The 16,279-nt window shown below is 37.8% G+C and overlaps 1 protein-coding gene across 8 annotated transcripts; it reads left to right on the top strand.

The window, feature by feature from the left end:
• The first annotated feature begins 8,985 nt into the window (after positions 1–8,985).
• Positions 8,986–16,057, top strand: LOC142624765 (protein TIME FOR COFFEE). Of its 8 annotated transcripts, XM_075798514.1 has the most exons (13): positions 8,986–9,442; positions 9,546–10,001; positions 10,109–10,299; positions 10,394–10,691; positions 10,783–11,194; positions 11,289–11,349; positions 11,458–11,550; positions 11,658–11,946; positions 12,084–12,150; positions 12,258–12,327; positions 12,423–12,800; positions 12,902–15,353; positions 15,513–16,057. In XM_075798514.1, exons 1-13 carry the CDS (start codon positions 9,346–9,348, stop codon positions 15,515–15,517), a joined length of 4,869 nt encoding a protein of 1,622 aa, XP_075654629.1. In that variant the 5' UTR covers positions 8,986–9,345; the 3' UTR covers positions 15,518–16,057. The 8 variants fall into 8 exon arrangements, with proteins under 8 accessions (XP_075654629.1, XP_075654634.1, XP_075654633.1 ...); XM_075798519.1 differs by lacking the exon at positions 15,513–16,057 and having other exon boundaries at positions 10,109–10,209; positions 10,397–10,691; positions 12,902–15,429; XM_075798518.1 differs by lacking the exon at positions 15,513–16,057 and having other exon boundaries at positions 10,109–10,209; positions 12,261–12,327; positions 12,902–15,429.
• The last annotated feature ends 222 nt before the right edge of the window (positions 16,058–16,279 follow it).

The raw sequence follows: 16,279 nt of genomic DNA, 5'->3' as shown, positions 1-16,279 counted from the left end.
GCCGAGAAGACTAAGGCCGAGCAGGCGGCCTATGACGCGGGCATGACTAAGACTGCCCAAAGTCTAACTGCCCAACTCAGGGACATTGCTCGAGCCTTTTGCCTTACGTATGGGGCCAAGCCCTCACCGCAGCTGGAGTTGATACTGAATCAGAGCTTAGGGCTCTTGATAAAGTGTATTACCCCTCAGCCTTGCGCCTGGCCCCCAACCCCCCTCAACCTTCAATGGACCCTGGCTCTGCCCCTACCTCTTCCTTGGCCCAGCTTGCCATTACTTCGTCCACTACACCAACTACGAAGAAACGGCAAAAATAGCCAGACCTAGTGAATGTGGTGGATGTGGAGACAGAAGAGGCAGGAGCATGCTAATGACAAATGAAGAGACGTTACCATATGGGAACGCGTTTGGCACGTAAGGATTGTGGTAGTACTACTAAAACCTTAATTTTTACCTCAATGAAAATAGCAAGGTTTTAGGGGCAATTGTGGGGACCCAAGGACCGAAAATGGGAAGCACAGTTGTACCTTTCAATTGTTCCTCTTGAAGGAGCATCCACGGCCCAAGGAGTGAGGTGGTCCGAGGAGACAAGGGGAAGTGACAGAGCGTCCTTGAGAGATATAATAGGTGAAGATGGGTGTCTCAGGGGATAAACGAGATCTTTGTGGGAAGTTTCTTGTAAAGTCTCACTTGTTCCTCCGCATTAAGTGGTTGACAACAGCCTTCCCATCATTGGTCCTCGGGTCCCCACACTATCATTTAATTAATATTATTTTAACATGATATATTACTAATTGTAGATAGGAAACAATAAATTTAATTGCTTGACCATTATTCTAGGAAATATTGTTTAATAATTTGATCATTATTTTATAATTTCATCTCACATGTAGGTCCGAACTGTCCCTAATAAGTGGAGCCCAACATGTGAAAATTTTAACTATTAAATTTGATTTTTTAAAAATGGTGATATCGTAATTGTATGGATCTTTGCTAATCCTAAATCAATAATGTAATAGATTGATTTGGATCGTATAACTTATTATATATAGGTAACTATTGTTGTGAATAATCATTTTAGGATAGCTAAGTCAAGTCAAATAAGGTAGCTGGGATTCAAGTTTGAGGCTATGTGGATGAAGCATGCTGGGATAAAGGAAACTATATAGAAAAAAAAATAGTAAATCTACAAAGGCATTATGACAATAAACAATGGAATTTGGTAATCTATCATTTAATTATTATTATTTTAATATGATAAATTACTAATTGCAGATAAGAAACAATGAATTTAATCACTTGACCATTATTCTAGGAAATATTGAATTTAATAATTTGATCATTAGTCTATAGTTTTATCTCATGGGTGGGTCCAAACTTAGTGGAGCCCAACTTGTAAATTTTTTAATTGGAGATGGAGCAACAATAAGATTTGAGCTCATAACCATATGCTCCAATTAATACCATAATAAACTATATTATGAAATATTCTAAAAAGTTTAAGTTAATAGAAAACAATAAATTTAATACTTAAATATTATTCTAACATGATCAAACAAGCTTTGAGAAAGTCTAATGTCAACTCAGAATGAAGAAATGATTCACTAAAAAAAGGTTTCTGAGCGAATGGGAGTGTGACAAACAAATGAAAAGGGCAAGCAAGACCTTTCAAAAAAAAAAAAAAAAAGGGAAAGCAAGATATTGTTAATAATTAAGAATCAACTATACTTCTTCCTAACCTTAGCGTATTGATCATCTGCTAGTTATGGTGGATAGAGATGTCATAGATGATATGAATGCAGAGCTTTTGTAGGAGTTCAGAGATAAAGAGGTTGCTTAGGCTATCATCCAAATTCAACCCACAAAAATCGAAGGTGCTTGATGATTTGTCTACCATTTCTATTATTTTTTTAGCATATTGTAGGGTGTGATATTATTGATTGAGATTTATCTTTCTGAACAGAGTACATGACAATAAATTTCTGCAATGTGATTTATAAAACAATTTCAAAATTATGGGCCAATAGATTAGATAAACTTTTATAAATGATCTTTGAGACTAAAATTACTTCTATCCCAAAATACTAATAACAAACAATATATTATGGCAGCTTGAGAGGTAGTGAATAATATGAATTGGAAATAAATTGAAAAAGGGAAGCATATGAATTTCGAGAGATTTATGAAATGTCTAACAACTATGACATATATTGTTATAACAAATTGAGAACAAAAGATCGAGATTACTCTTATAAGGAGACTTCGCCAAGGTGACCCTCTTTTCTATATGAGTTATTGCTATGTGTAGCGGGGTACTATACTTTACTTCAAAGGTTGAGCAAGAGCAAAAAATTCTTGATTTCTCTATATGTGGAGGCCCAAGTATCTCATTTTTTTTTGGTCAATGGTTTGATATTTTGTTGGGTGACAAGAGAAGTCAGAAAAAAAAAATACTATATTCTATATATGGTTATACGGGAGGCATTATGTCAAAATATAAACATAGAGAACAGGAGCATCTATTTTTCAATAAGAATATAGAGAAGGGAACATATGAGCAAATAAGGAATGTGTAAGGAGCACAAGGGATATGCCATCAGGAGAAATACCTGGACTTGCCATCCTTAACTAGAAGATCAACAAATAAATGTTTTATAAAGATTGAAGAAAATTTTTGGGTGAATATTCAAAGATGAAAAAAAATAAGGTGGTATCTTAGATGACTAGATTAAAAACAAACTCACACGTTAAATACTAAAACTACTCCTGCCTAAAGGTTTTACTTTGTATTTTAATTTTTTTATTAAGTGGCAAATTCATGTTTATTATTAAATTAAAAAAGACATTTTCGTGATGAGTAAGGGGCTTCTCCTGTTTGAAACAGATTTTTTTTGTTCCAAAATACCCTTACACCCCTAGGTTTAAGTAGAGACAAAAGTAAATGATAGTCAGATAAAAATTCATGTCGAACTTGTACTAAAATATTGCCTACAAAATATGACCACTCTCTTGATGGTTTTCAAATTGCTTTATCCATTTATAAAAAAAATTAAATTAAAACAAACACATGTTTGTTTGTGAATATATCTGCCATGATAATTGATAAAAATAAAAAATAAAAAACACACACATCGACTGTTATTGCAAAAAAAAAAAAAAAAAATCAATTAACTTTATTAAAAAAAAGAGTCTATTATTTAAACTTCCTCCATTCTAATTGCATCGTTTAAATTGTTAATGATGTTGATTTCAAGAGTCTAAGCTGTGATTTTGTAACCCTTATGATCATCATTTCCTTTGCCAATTTGCGAAATCTCTTATGCTTTCAAGAGTGCTGGCAAGTTTGATCTCATTCCTATTTCCTATGATATTTGCTTTTCTTCCTTCTACTTTTATGAAATAGTTTTATGGAGTCTAATTTGATCTAATTCGTTTTGCATGCCATTTTGAATGAAAGGATTTTGGTTTCAAATTGGTGGATAAGGATGAACGGGCATTATCACTATTAGAAAACATGTACTAAAAGGTATGTTTGCACTGTTCAATCTATTCAAATTTTCTATCAAAAATTTTCTTTTACTTTGTTTGGACCAAAAACTCTTGAGAAAGACAATAACATCCTTATTCCATTCACATTGTGGTTTCCAGATATGTGTTTCAACTGAAAGTACTATAAAGCGACCTTGATAGATTGATGACTGATGCCAATCTAGGATTTTAGCCAAACGAAAGTGTTAAGATTGCATGAACCCCCAAGATTTTATGAAGAAGTTACCAAACTTTTACATTTCCTTTTCTTACTCATGTTTCACATTTGAGCCACTTAATTTTGAATGTGTAATTACATTTTTTATTTTTTGAGAAAGAATGTGTAATTACATTTGAATCATGGAAATCAACAATTAAATAATTAAATTCTTTTTTGAATGTGTAATTACACTGTACCTATGATGTTCGCTTCTTTATCATTTTTATTTTATTTTACTTTTGAAATGAAGAGGGAAATTATTTATTTGTCAATTCCGAATCTTATATCTATGCTTCTATTTACCTTTGCATGTTTATTTTGAAATTTTTGACTTTTGCATATGTATGGTGGGTGATTTTTTTTTAATAAAAAAAACAAGATTTATGCTGCTGATGTTCTTTAACAAGTTAACCAGGACCCCTCATTCTTTAGGAGTCTCCACATGTTACAAGGTAATTTTTGTTAGGAAGTTGGGCCACATTAACAGAGAGATCTAAAAATGAAGTAAATGACAATATTGAACTGCTGCTTTATATTTTTCAATCACAAACCCATATTTTTTAATCACAAACCCAGTTTGAACAATCTTCTACACTTTATAATTTTAATTATATTAAGGTTTCCAAAATTTATCTATTAACATTCACATTAGAAGCAACACAAATTTTGGATGATATTTGTAGAATAGGAGCGCATGTGATGAGGCTTTTTTTTTTGTTTTAATGTTATAATTTTCTATTTATCCTCAGATGAAGTTTACATGTTTGTCCATTAATATTACACATTTTTGAATGACTAATAAAACCAAAAATGTCGTGAGGCTAGCCACAAAAAATGAACACATTCACACACAAACATATGATTTCAAATTTTCAATGAAATTTTGGTGTTGATTTTTTCTAGCTAGCCTCATGACATTTTTGGTTGTATCAGTCGCTCGCAAATGTGTAATATTAATGGATTATAAAATAAACATTTTCTAAACCAAACATGCTAAGATTATATTGGATGATATACAATAGTAAGGCAACACCTTAAACCAAACATGCTAAGATTATATCAGCTATAGGGCTTTATCTTCCCCTAAAAAATAACATAGTGACAATATACAAATTAACTTGATTCAAAATGCAATTGATCCAATTCACTCACAATCTATTCAAAATGATTCGGTTTTCACCTAAACCCTTTGTTGACCCGACCTGAACCCAACCGTCTAAAATTATGCTGATCTTAAATCCATTTGCAATAAAACCACATCACATCCTTCCTAAGCCCAAGACCAAGACCAAACCCTAGCACATGAAACGATGTTGTACTGCTGGGCGTCATCTGTCCTGCTGTGATCCGAGTCTCCCCTTGGCAATATAAATAAACTAGCCTCTGAGCACGCGCTCAGAGACTCTTCTATTTTTTGGGTAAGAGTTAATTTAAAAAATTTATTATAATTTGGGATTACAACATTTTTCAATCACAAAAAAAAAAAACCCAGGGTGTGATGAAAAATTATTTCACCACACATAATACTCATCACACCCCTAGTTTTTTTATTTTTTTTTTTGTGATTGAAAAATATAGTAATCCCAAATTATAATAAATGCTCTAAATTAACTCTTATTCAAAAAATAGAAAAGCTCCTGCTCTAGTGTACATAAAATTTTTGCAAATTTTGTTCAAGAAATTGTTAAGGTGCCAAGTTTTGATTAGAACAACACCACTTTCGTAAGGAGCACAAGGGATATGCCATCATGAGAAATACCTGGACTTGCCATCCTTAACTAGAAGATCAACAAATAAATGTTTTATAAAGATTGAAGAAAAACTTTGAGTGAATATTCAAAGATGAAAAAAAATAAGGTGGTATCTTAGATGACTAGATTAAAAACAAACTCACACATTAAATACTAAAACTACTCCTGCCTAAGGGTTGTACTTTGTATTTTAATTTTTTTATTAAGTGGCAAATTCATGTTTATTATTAAATTAAAAAAGACTTTTTCATGATGAGTAATGTTATGTACATAAAATTTTTGCAAATTTTGTTCAAGAAATTGTTAAGATGCCAAGTTTTGATTAGAAGTTAGAACAACACCACTTTCGTATGGACTCATGAGCTAATTATTCACAAAATTTTTATTTTGGTACAACATAATTATTTATTATATCAGATTTTTGAAATTATTTTTCTGAAAAAGCATCAACTCAAAAAAATTGAGGTTTAAAAGATGTGCTTAGAAAAAAAGAAAAAAGAAAAAAAAGAGGTTTCAAAATATGATGCCAAATGGGCATAAAAAAGCAATCAGAACATGCCACATAAACAATTAAAAACTTTTTTTTTTTTTATCACTATTTTTATATATATATATATATGTGTACACGCACATGCATGTATGTATTTTTTTTTTTTTTGGTGCGAAGAAAATGTGACTAGATTTATTGTTTCAGGGGTCTGCCTTATCAAAGTTGGCAATGTTGCATTGCCCCTACGGCCCTACCCCAACAAAGACGACAGAATTTCTAAAAATTTTGAGTTGAAAAACGTTAAAATAAAATTTGAAACACTATTTAATTAGTACTCATTTATTTACAATATCATGTCAATAGAATATTAATTTTATTTTGATAATCAATATAATAGGTTGTGATAGTATAATAATATATATTCCTCCAAAAGTGTTCATCAAAAAAAAAAAATTCCTCCAAAAGAAGACGTGTAAATATAAAATTCATTAAACTAAATACTTTAAAAATTAAAATACATACGGGTTTCAGAATTGTTTTTACTCCCATTAAAGTAATAATAATACAGATTGAACTCTATTTACTTTAAAAATTGTTTTTTTTTTTTACTTTTATTTTTTTTAATAAAAAATTAGATGGGTCTCTAGACCGCTAGAACTAGAGCCAAGTATACGGTCATAAAGAAAGCCACGGAGGCAAGCGATGACGTAGCAACTGATTGTACACGTGGCATTTCTTGAAGATTTCATGATAGTGAGGCAAAAAAATTTTGTTTTTGTTTTTGTTTTTTTTTATAAAAAGCTTTTTGACACTGAATTGCGTTTTGCGAGGGAATGAAAAAAAACTCATTGCAAGCGACAAAAGGAGGAGAAAAGGATCCATTATGGTGGGTCAACCATTTTTGTGTGGGCCTCGTCTGACGTGGACACACCAGTCTCCCAAACTCTATTACTTTATCTACTAAAAAGATAAAACGACTAGGCCGTGCTAATAATTAATCACCAATCCCACCTTTTTTTTTTTTTTTTTTTTTCCTTTACTTATTTTGTTTAAAAATTAGTATCAAACTTCAATTTGCCTTGTTATAAATCTTTTAAGTCTCGAAAACAATAGTGTTCTGTTCGGATAATCAAACATGGTGACAAAATAGTTAGTTTATTGTTTGAAAATTAGTCTCGCTACTGGACACCTTTAGTAATTAGATAAGGCATTTCAATGTTAGAGGAGATTTCTTCAAAATGAGTTTGGACGAAAGCGAGGACTATGTTAAGTATTTTGCAACAGTATTCATAGGCTCGATCCTACCTTTATGATCCTTCCTCCACACATAAGAATAGGGTTGAACTTTATAATTATGTTTTATTATCAAATTAAAATGTGAATTAGTTTTTGATATAAAAAATGTCAGAATCTTATATTTCTTATTTAATTATAAAATTAATAATTGAAAGAATGGGAAAAAGTTGAGCTAATTAAGTTTTTTACCCTTTTTATTTTCTTTTGGAGACGTAAAATTGATAATAGAGGTTATTCGCGGACACGTGAAGCAATAGTATCGGCTGTCGTAGTTCAACTTTTTGAATAGCAATGTTAGTTTAGCTTTCCCTATCTATATAGCAAAAGATATTTACTGGCTTGTCAGGAAGTGGGAAGGGTAGCGAATAAACAAGATACAAGGCGAAGAATAAGCAAGTGACTAATAACACGTGTCCAATCCTCGATCTGACACGTAAAGAAAATGACATTGCCACGCTGTACACACTTCAAGAAAGTCAGTGTACCCGAAAAACACACAAAAATGTGAACTCCGCCATAAGCGCGTGGAGTAAAAGCCGGAAAAAAATAAAAAGAGACTGTTTACTTGCTTTTTTGGTTACACACTTTTTAAACAATTTAAATTTTTTTTTTTTTTTTTTTAACTGCGCTGTAAAATTTGACCGAGCGATTAGTTTTTTTTAATATTTTTATTTTTATAAAAAATAAAGAGTGGGGCCCAAGACACGTCACCATCCGTTGCCACATATCACGAACGTGACAATAGGCCAACGCGAGGAAATAATTTCTAGATCGGCAGCTAAAAGTGGGACCCACAGTTCTCGGAAGTTCCGTGACCGTGACTAGAGTTCACCCCGCTTAGAGCCCAATATCAGCCGTTGGATCAGATCAAAAGTACGGCCAAGATCTCTTGGCTCGGTGATCGACACGCCCGACCCTCGTTAGGTTCGGGTGCCACGTCGGACTTGCTTGTTTGTTGGGAATCTAGCCTCGGGGTTTGTTTAGTTAGAAAGCCTATCGCCACGTCAGATCAAATCCAACGGTGGATAAAGTCCATCTTACTGGAAATGAGAAGATCTCGTGCACTGGATGGCAATTTGGGGTCACTTTCCAGGTGGGTCCAAATTGTCAATTTTTTTGGGAAATATATTTATAATATATATTTTTTCAATTTATCGTCATCCCTTAATAATAAATTGTAAAATACAAACGTGGAACCGAAATAATGAATTTTGACCGGTTGGAACGATATTTTCTTCGGTCACCTAGATTCCTTGTGATCGTCATGTTGCTTTTACCAAGGTCTCTGCAACCGGTAATAGCCGGTCACGACATCATTTATTAACATTTTAAAAAACTGCTCCCACTCCTCTGAAGGAATATAATATATAAATTAAAAAAACTAAATAATTTAATACTAAATTATTTATTTATTGTTATTATTATAGGAGAGTACTAAACACCAAATCGGTAGTGAAGTAAACCATTAGAAGCTTGCGGGGGAAGAAAATAACGCTGACACGTGGCGGTAAGGTTAAGCGCCTCCCTAGGGACAATGGATTGGACGATCCAGATCTTGCCATGTTGGTTTTAGCCACTTAGAACCGCTGGATATGTCTCCTTTTGAACGGCTCAGATTGGTGCAATTAATGCCAGCTTCAAATCGTGGCCGTCCACTAGGCTTTGGAGTGGGTTTGGCTGTGAGTGAAATAGCTAAATGATGATGATATGCGAGCACAAAAAGAGGCAGAGAGAGAGAAAGAGAGAGAGAGAGAGAGAGAGGGAAAGAAGAGAAAGGCAACGCAGAGTGAGAAGCTCTGTGTGAGGGAGAGAAAGAGAGAAAGAGAGAGAGAGAGAGAAACGGAAGCTGAGATCTCTTTTTTTTTTTTTTTTTGGTTTTCTGCTAATAGAGAGCTTCGTTGAAGATCTTTGAATCTACTGAATCGGTTTATTTATAACCGCGAACAGCGATTTCCGGTGACGGAGAAACCATTTTCCGGCGAATTATGGTCGGTTTCTTGTGATGAGACACGAGATTAATCTTGTAGATATAGCTGATTCGGTAGAAGAACAACGAAGCAAAGATGGATAGGAACAGAGAAGCGAGGAGAGGAACCATGGCGGCGACAAACGGTTTAACTAGACGGAGACATAGAAGTAGCAGTCTCAGAGACTCACCAGGTTTGTAAATTTCTCTCAGATCTAACAAAGCTTCTCATCGAATCGGCTAATTTTGATAACCTATATTCATTTCCTTTGAATTTTTTTTTTCTCCTTGTTCCAGAGGAAGATGGTCCGGTAGAGTTACAAGAAACAGCGAGGCTAAGAGATCGAGGAGGTAGCGGAAAGAAAGATCGCGATCGTGATCGGGACCGCGACAGAGACCGAGAGCGTGATCGAGATAGAGATCGGTTGAGTCGGAGCAAGAGGAGGCGAGGAGATAGGTTATTGCACGGTAACAATAGAGAAGATGGCGGTGACGAGAGCTCTGAAGAGAGTGTAAATGACGAAGAAGAAGACGAAGACGACGAAGTCGTAATAGGCGGAGGAAACGGCGGTGGTGTAGCCTCTTCTGTTAGAATGCTTCCGCCGAATCCATCGCCTTTATCGTCTTCAACAAACTCGTTATCTAATCACCGGAAGAGCTTTCCTCCGCCGGCCAAAGTTTTTAGAGCAGCGCCGACGTGGAAAGCTCCCGATGAAATGATTGGCGTGTCGGTGCCCCGAAAAGCTCGCTCTGGTATAATCCTCATGAAGAGTCAAAATAGGCCTTATTTTTAGGTTCTTTGTTGTTGTTGATTTTCTGGATTTTCCGATTCTGATAGTTTGTTTGTTTGTTTGTTTCAGCGTCAACGAAGAGGTCACATGAAAATTGGGCTGGTGGAAGTGGAGGCGGAGGAGGAGTTGTTGGTGGAGAGCAAATTCATCGGCAAGCTTCGACATCGCCGGTGAGACAGACCGGCCTCGTGTCGATGGCGGCAGCGTCGCCAGCTCCGGCCTCTCCGTCTTCTTCCAATGCTTCGGTGCGGAAGAAGATGGTGAGTCCTGAACTCCTAACATCCAATCTTTTCTTTGATTCTCTTTTGTTTCTTTGGTTTTGTGTTTCACTGATGGGGATTTCTACCGTTGTAGAAGCCTAATGGACCGAAACTACGGCCGCCGAAATCGACGACGAAGTCGTCATCTTCAGCAGCTCAGGATGAGATCGAGATAGAGATAGCAGAGGTGTTGTATGGGATGTTGAGACAGCCACAAGGACTTTCAAAACAAGAGAGCTATACCAATGATTCCAGAGAAGCCAATAAATCATCCACTGATGCTAAATCCAGAGTCTCTTCGCCGATCTCCAACTCAACCTCAACACTACCTCACTCTTCTTCTCTTTTACCTCAAAATTCTAGCTCCTCAGTCACTCCCATATCCACCGTTGGTTCGTAGTTTAAAGCCTTTACAGCTCTGTTATTGCATTTCTTATTTATCTGGGTGTGATTGACTGATAAAAATTGGTGTTTGATTGGAAGCGACGGCGCCGAAGAGGAAAAAGCCAAGACCGGTGAAGTACGATGATGAAAGCCCGACGATTTTCACTGGCCGGAACAGTCCCATTTCGGCTACAACTAAGGCAGAGATGGATCAGTCAACGAAAATGGAAACGTCGGAGAAGAACGCGGGATCTGCGGCCGAAAATGGTGGAGTTCCGTACGAATTGGGAAGCTCTCAAGTTGTACAACCACCATCGTTGGAGGCAGCACAGCCAGAGTCTTCGATGATAATTAAGCCAGAGAGTAATGTTTTATCGGATTCGAAAGCTTTGACTAACGAATCGGAGAATAAAGATGTTGGTGTGAGTAAAGAAGAGCCCCAGTCGCCCAAGAAGGAATCTCCTGTAGTCAGATTGGATGACAATCGTGACGATGCGAAAGCGAATAAAGCGTGAGCATCAATAATTATGGTTTTTTTTTTTTTTGTCACTGTATCTTTTAATTTGAGGAGTTTTGAGGCTGATTTGTTCGTGGTTGCTATGAAGGAATTCAACTGCAACTGAGGTAGAGAGTCACAAAGAAGAAAAGTTCCAGATAGATCTGATGGTGAGGATCTTGTTTCTCCAAGACCGAAATATCAAAAAGATTTTTTTTTAATTAATTTAATTTATAATATTTATTTATTTATTTATTTTGGTTGGATGGGTTTTGCAGGCTCCTCCTCCGTCAAGATCGTCACCAGAAAGGGATGGTGAGGCTGAATTTGTGGCCGTAGATCCTAAGGCTATGGTCACAGATGTTGAAATGGTGAGTGGTGTGGGCCACCCATGCCTGTCTGTCTGTCTCTTTTATGACCTTTGAAAGTTTGTTCAGTGATAATTTAATATATCTTCTGTGCTATTCCCCCCACTTAGGAAATTAAGCCTCAGGTAAAGGAAGATGAAAAGGTTGTGAAAACAATAGGCAAGGAAGAGACAGTCAATGTTGAAAGCGAGAAGCCCAAAATTGTAGCAGTAGAAGAAGCTGAATCACACAAGCCAGTTGTCGCTCCTAAGGAGAGGAACATCGATCTTCAGCTTGACTTGGAAAAGACTGATAGAGACAGTGGCACCGCTAGTGTTAGCGGCAACAGCAAGTCACACTTTCACCATAATGTTCAGAAGCTGCAGCAGCAGTCACAGCACACTCACAATGAAAAAATTGGTAAATTCAACTTTTTTTGGTTTTTTTTTTTTCTTTGTTGGGTTGGTTTTTTTTGGAGAACAACCTCTTTATTTTTTGCCCAATTGGGTTTTTCTTATTTTGTGGTTTTTGGTACTTTTTTTTTTTTTTTTTCTCAGCCCAAACGAGTTCTCTACCTCTACCAATGTCTGTTCCTGGGTGGCCAGGTGGTCTTCCTCCCATGGGGTACGATCGGATTAATTTGTTATGTGTTCCTTGCTCTTTCGGTTATTAGCAGTATATCAGTGCTTTTGATAAAATCTTCTCTGGGGAAATGACACTCTTCTCATCAGCAGATATATGGCACCATTACCAGGAGTTGTATCCATGGATGGGAGCACTGTATCTCCTGCACCTATTCAAGTATGTCATTTTCTGTACTGTTTTCTCCTGCCATGTTAAAATTTGTTGAGAAACCAATTTTGTTTTTGGCTAATGAAATTTTCCAACTTGTGCAGCCTCCAAATTTGCTTTTTACGCAACCTAGGCCTAAAAGATGTGCAACGCACTGCTACATTGCTCGGAATATACTGTATCACCAGCAAATTGCGAGAATGAATCCTTTCTGGCCTGCAGCAGCTGGTTCTGCATCCATATATGGCGCTAAACCCGGAAATCTCAATGTGATTCCGTCAGCTGAATTGCATGGAAACATTGCTGGTAGGGTGGTGAACCCTACCCAGGACAAGGGTCAGAGTGTTGCTATGTTTCCAGCTCATTCTGGGGGAAAGGATAATAAAGGTTCTCAAGCAGCCAACATTGTGGATGCTGCACAGAGAAAGCAGCAGATTTTGCTTCAGCAAACAGTGCCCCCAGGAGCACCTAATAATATCATGGTATGATTTCTTTTTTCCAAAATTGTATTTATTTTGATTTTTCTTCTTGTCTTCTTTGGTGGATGTTTTTTGAATTTTGGGGCTCGTGTATTGAATTTCAGGGTCCTACTTTCATTTTCCCTCTGAACCAGCAACAAGCAGTTGCAGCTGCTTCTGTCCGATCTGGTTCTGTAAAGCCTCCTGCTGCCGGTAGTGCTGCTTCATCAAGTACATCAAATTCTGCTGCAGTTAGTGCAGCAGCAACAGCAGTGGCAGCAGCAGCAGCCCCAGCAATGAGCTTCAACTACGCAAATGTGGCTGGGAATGAAACTCCGTATTTGGCAATTTTGCAGAATAGTCCATATCCTTTCCCAATTCCGGGTCATGTTGGTGCACCAGCTTATAGAGCAACCCATGGTCAGGCAATGCCATTCTTCAATTCTTTCTATCCTCCTCAAATGATCCATCATTCACAGATTCAGCAGCAGCAGCAACAGCAACCACCTGCTCAATCGCAACAAAGCCAACAAGGTCATCAGAATGCAAGTATTTCCAGTGGTTCCTCGTCTTCTCAGAAGCACTTGCAGAATCAGCAGCAGAGGCAACATGGCAATGGAGTTAATGTTAGTAGTGGAAATTTGCAAGGGTTTCCTGCGCCCAAAAACCAGCCTTCACAGTCACTACAGCGGCAGCAGCAGCAGCAGCAACAGCAGAATCAGCAGGTCCCTCATCAGGCACGCCAACTTGAGTCTGAAATGGGTGGGGAAGATAGTCCCTCGACTGCTGATAGCCGTGTTTCTCGGGCAAGCATGAACTTTTATGCCCCCCCCAATTTTGCAATGCCAATACACCCATCTAACTTTGCTGTGATGACCCCTGCAGCAATGGGTGGTGCCAGTGTCACCAATAATGCAAGTGGTAGTCATAATGAAAAGAAACAACAGCAGCAGCAGCAGTCACATCAGCAGGGCTTAAAGGCTGGAGTGGAGCATCAAACTTTTGCCATGTCTTTTGCTTCCATTAATGGTACTAGTACCGGCCCTGGCATTGACATCTCAACCATTCCACAGAATCATCCTATTCTTCAAAACCTTCCCGAGGTTACAAGACAAAGTTATCAGTATATTGCTGCCGCCCAAGTCGCTCAGCAGAAGAGGAATTACCGTGTTTCTGAAGAAGGAAAAACTGGAGGTGATTCTTCTAATGTTGAAGAAGAAAGAAAAGCCATGCCAGGAAAGGGTCAGTCAATAGTGGGACAGTCTATTGCTTTCTCCTCTAGGCCAGATTTGACTGATACAATAACGGGCAATACTGTTGTTGATAGCTCTGCAAGACCTCTTAATCTTGGGTCTCTTGGGTCTCTTGGGTCTGCTACTGCACGGGCTTCTGGTTCTGTTATGCCTACCACCATTAGCGGTGTTACTGCTGCTCAGCAGCTAATGAATCAGCGGAATCAACCACAGCAGCAAATGATTCTGATGCAGAAGAATCAAATTGCACAGAATCAAATTGCGCAGAATCAAGCAGCAGCGGCTCGGAGCAAAACTCCAGCAACGAGTAATGGTAGTGTTTACTCGGATCACCTTCCTTCATCGTCTTCTATGAACACAAAGTTTGCTAATCTCTCTTCTTTTCCCCAAAACCTTGTTCAAACCAGCTGCAGCCCAACTCAATCTCCTCAGTGGAAGAATTCTGTAAGGACAACCACTTCCCAAGTTCCTTCTCCGACTCTGTCCTCTTCAACCTCCTCATCTCTTAAAAACCATCCTCAGCAGCAAGGTAGGACCCAACAAAGCCATGGGCAGATATCATTTGCGGCTAATACGAAATCATCAACAGCACAAGGGCAACAACCTCCCAGTAGCAACCAGTCTCCATCGCCGCCAATTATGGTTGGCTCGCCCACAACTTCTCTGTCAAAGAGTGCTGGTGGAAGCCCAAGGACAACTGCTTCCGCTTCTACTGCTAACAAAGCTGGCCAAGCTTCTACATTGTCATCTCAGCAGGCCAAGAACTCACCTTCAGTGCCTAGCCGGAAGTCATCCCCGGTTGGGGGAAGGAATGCATCAATCCTTGGAAATGCCCATGTCACCTCTAATTCAAGCACTTCAACTAAATCTCAATTGCCACAACAACAGCAACAGCAGCAGCAGCAGCAGCAGCTGCTGTCTCAGCAGTTTTCAAAGCAATCGATCCCAACCCAACAGATGTACTACAATAATTATTTGCAACAAGTCCAAGTAGCACAGTCAACTAATAACACTTCCTCTGCATCAACTGCAAGTGGGTATTATCAAAGAAACCGCCGTGAACAGCAGCAGCAGCCAAATGTGTCATCGGGTACGGCCTCAACTGGGATGTTGTCGTTGTGCTCTCCAGTCACACTAGCTAACACCAGCACTTCTGATCCTGCCAAGGTAGTTGCGGCTAATAGCAACATGAAAGGTGGTATGTCCTCACAGATTCTCCAAGTTGGCCCATATGGTGTTGCACAATCCTCTGGGGGCTTCCCCTACATTCATGCTGTTCCCAACTCAGTTCAGGTGAAGCCGGCAGAGCAGAAACAACCTGCTGGTGAGTGAAAATACCATTTCCCTTGGTGCTTTACATTGCAAATCACCCCCATATGGGGAAAACAAGGAAAAATAAATATGAAAAAAGTTCAATGAGGCTAGTTTGTATAAGGAAGCTGTTTCTTGCCTAGAACATGACAATTTACATACCTTCTGGCAGCCTGAGAAGAAATGCAAGATGCTTACATTCGAGGAATCACGCCGCAGAGAAGGCATTAGGGACTCGAACCCACGATTTTGGGAACTTAGTTGAGCTGAGTGGGGTAAATGGTCCTTTGTGGAATGTGCTTGGGAATGTGTATTCATATGTATACACTTGTGTTCATACTCTGACTGGGTTCATCATGGATTCTAATTTAAAATTTGATTGATTTTGATGGGGTTGTGGATGGATGGGGGCAATGCAAGGGAAAGGAAAGTGAAAGTTCAAAAAAAAAAAAAATTGATGTTTTGTAGGGCAAGGGAGTGAAAAATTGGTGTAAAAGGCTGAAGAGGAAGTTCCAAGTCTTCAAAGACCAAACTTCTCTTCTTTTTGGGGGCTGGGATGCAGGTTCTTGCTTAGGTTTCTCTTTCCCTTTGTTTTGGGTTATTAGTTTTTAAGGAAAAGGCAGTAAAACTGTTATCTTTTTGACATATATATGCAATGGAGGGTATATATGTATATCCAATTTTTTTATTTAAAATAGCGAGTCAAATCTTTGTTTCCTTGCGTGGCGATGGTGCTACTATATATTATCCTAGTAGTCTTTATTGTGCTGATGATGATGGTGCTATTTTTCTTAATATGCGTGCGCGTGTGAGTGAGTGAGCGAGTCTCTGATAATTTTTATTTTTTTGGCTTTACTAAGTAAATGGTCCAATCCTTGTCCATTTGTTGAAAAAAAAAAAAAAAAACACTGTTAAAGAATGGAAAGAAGATGCTGAGAG

This window comes from Castanea sativa, chromosome 2 (genome assembly GCF_040712315.1).
Source record: "Castanea sativa cultivar Marrone di Chiusa Pesio chromosome 2, ASM4071231v1".
Classification (NCBI taxonomy): Eukaryota; Viridiplantae; Streptophyta; class Magnoliopsida; order Fagales; family Fagaceae; genus Castanea; species Castanea sativa.
This window is presented reverse-complemented; position numbering and strand designations above follow the sequence as displayed.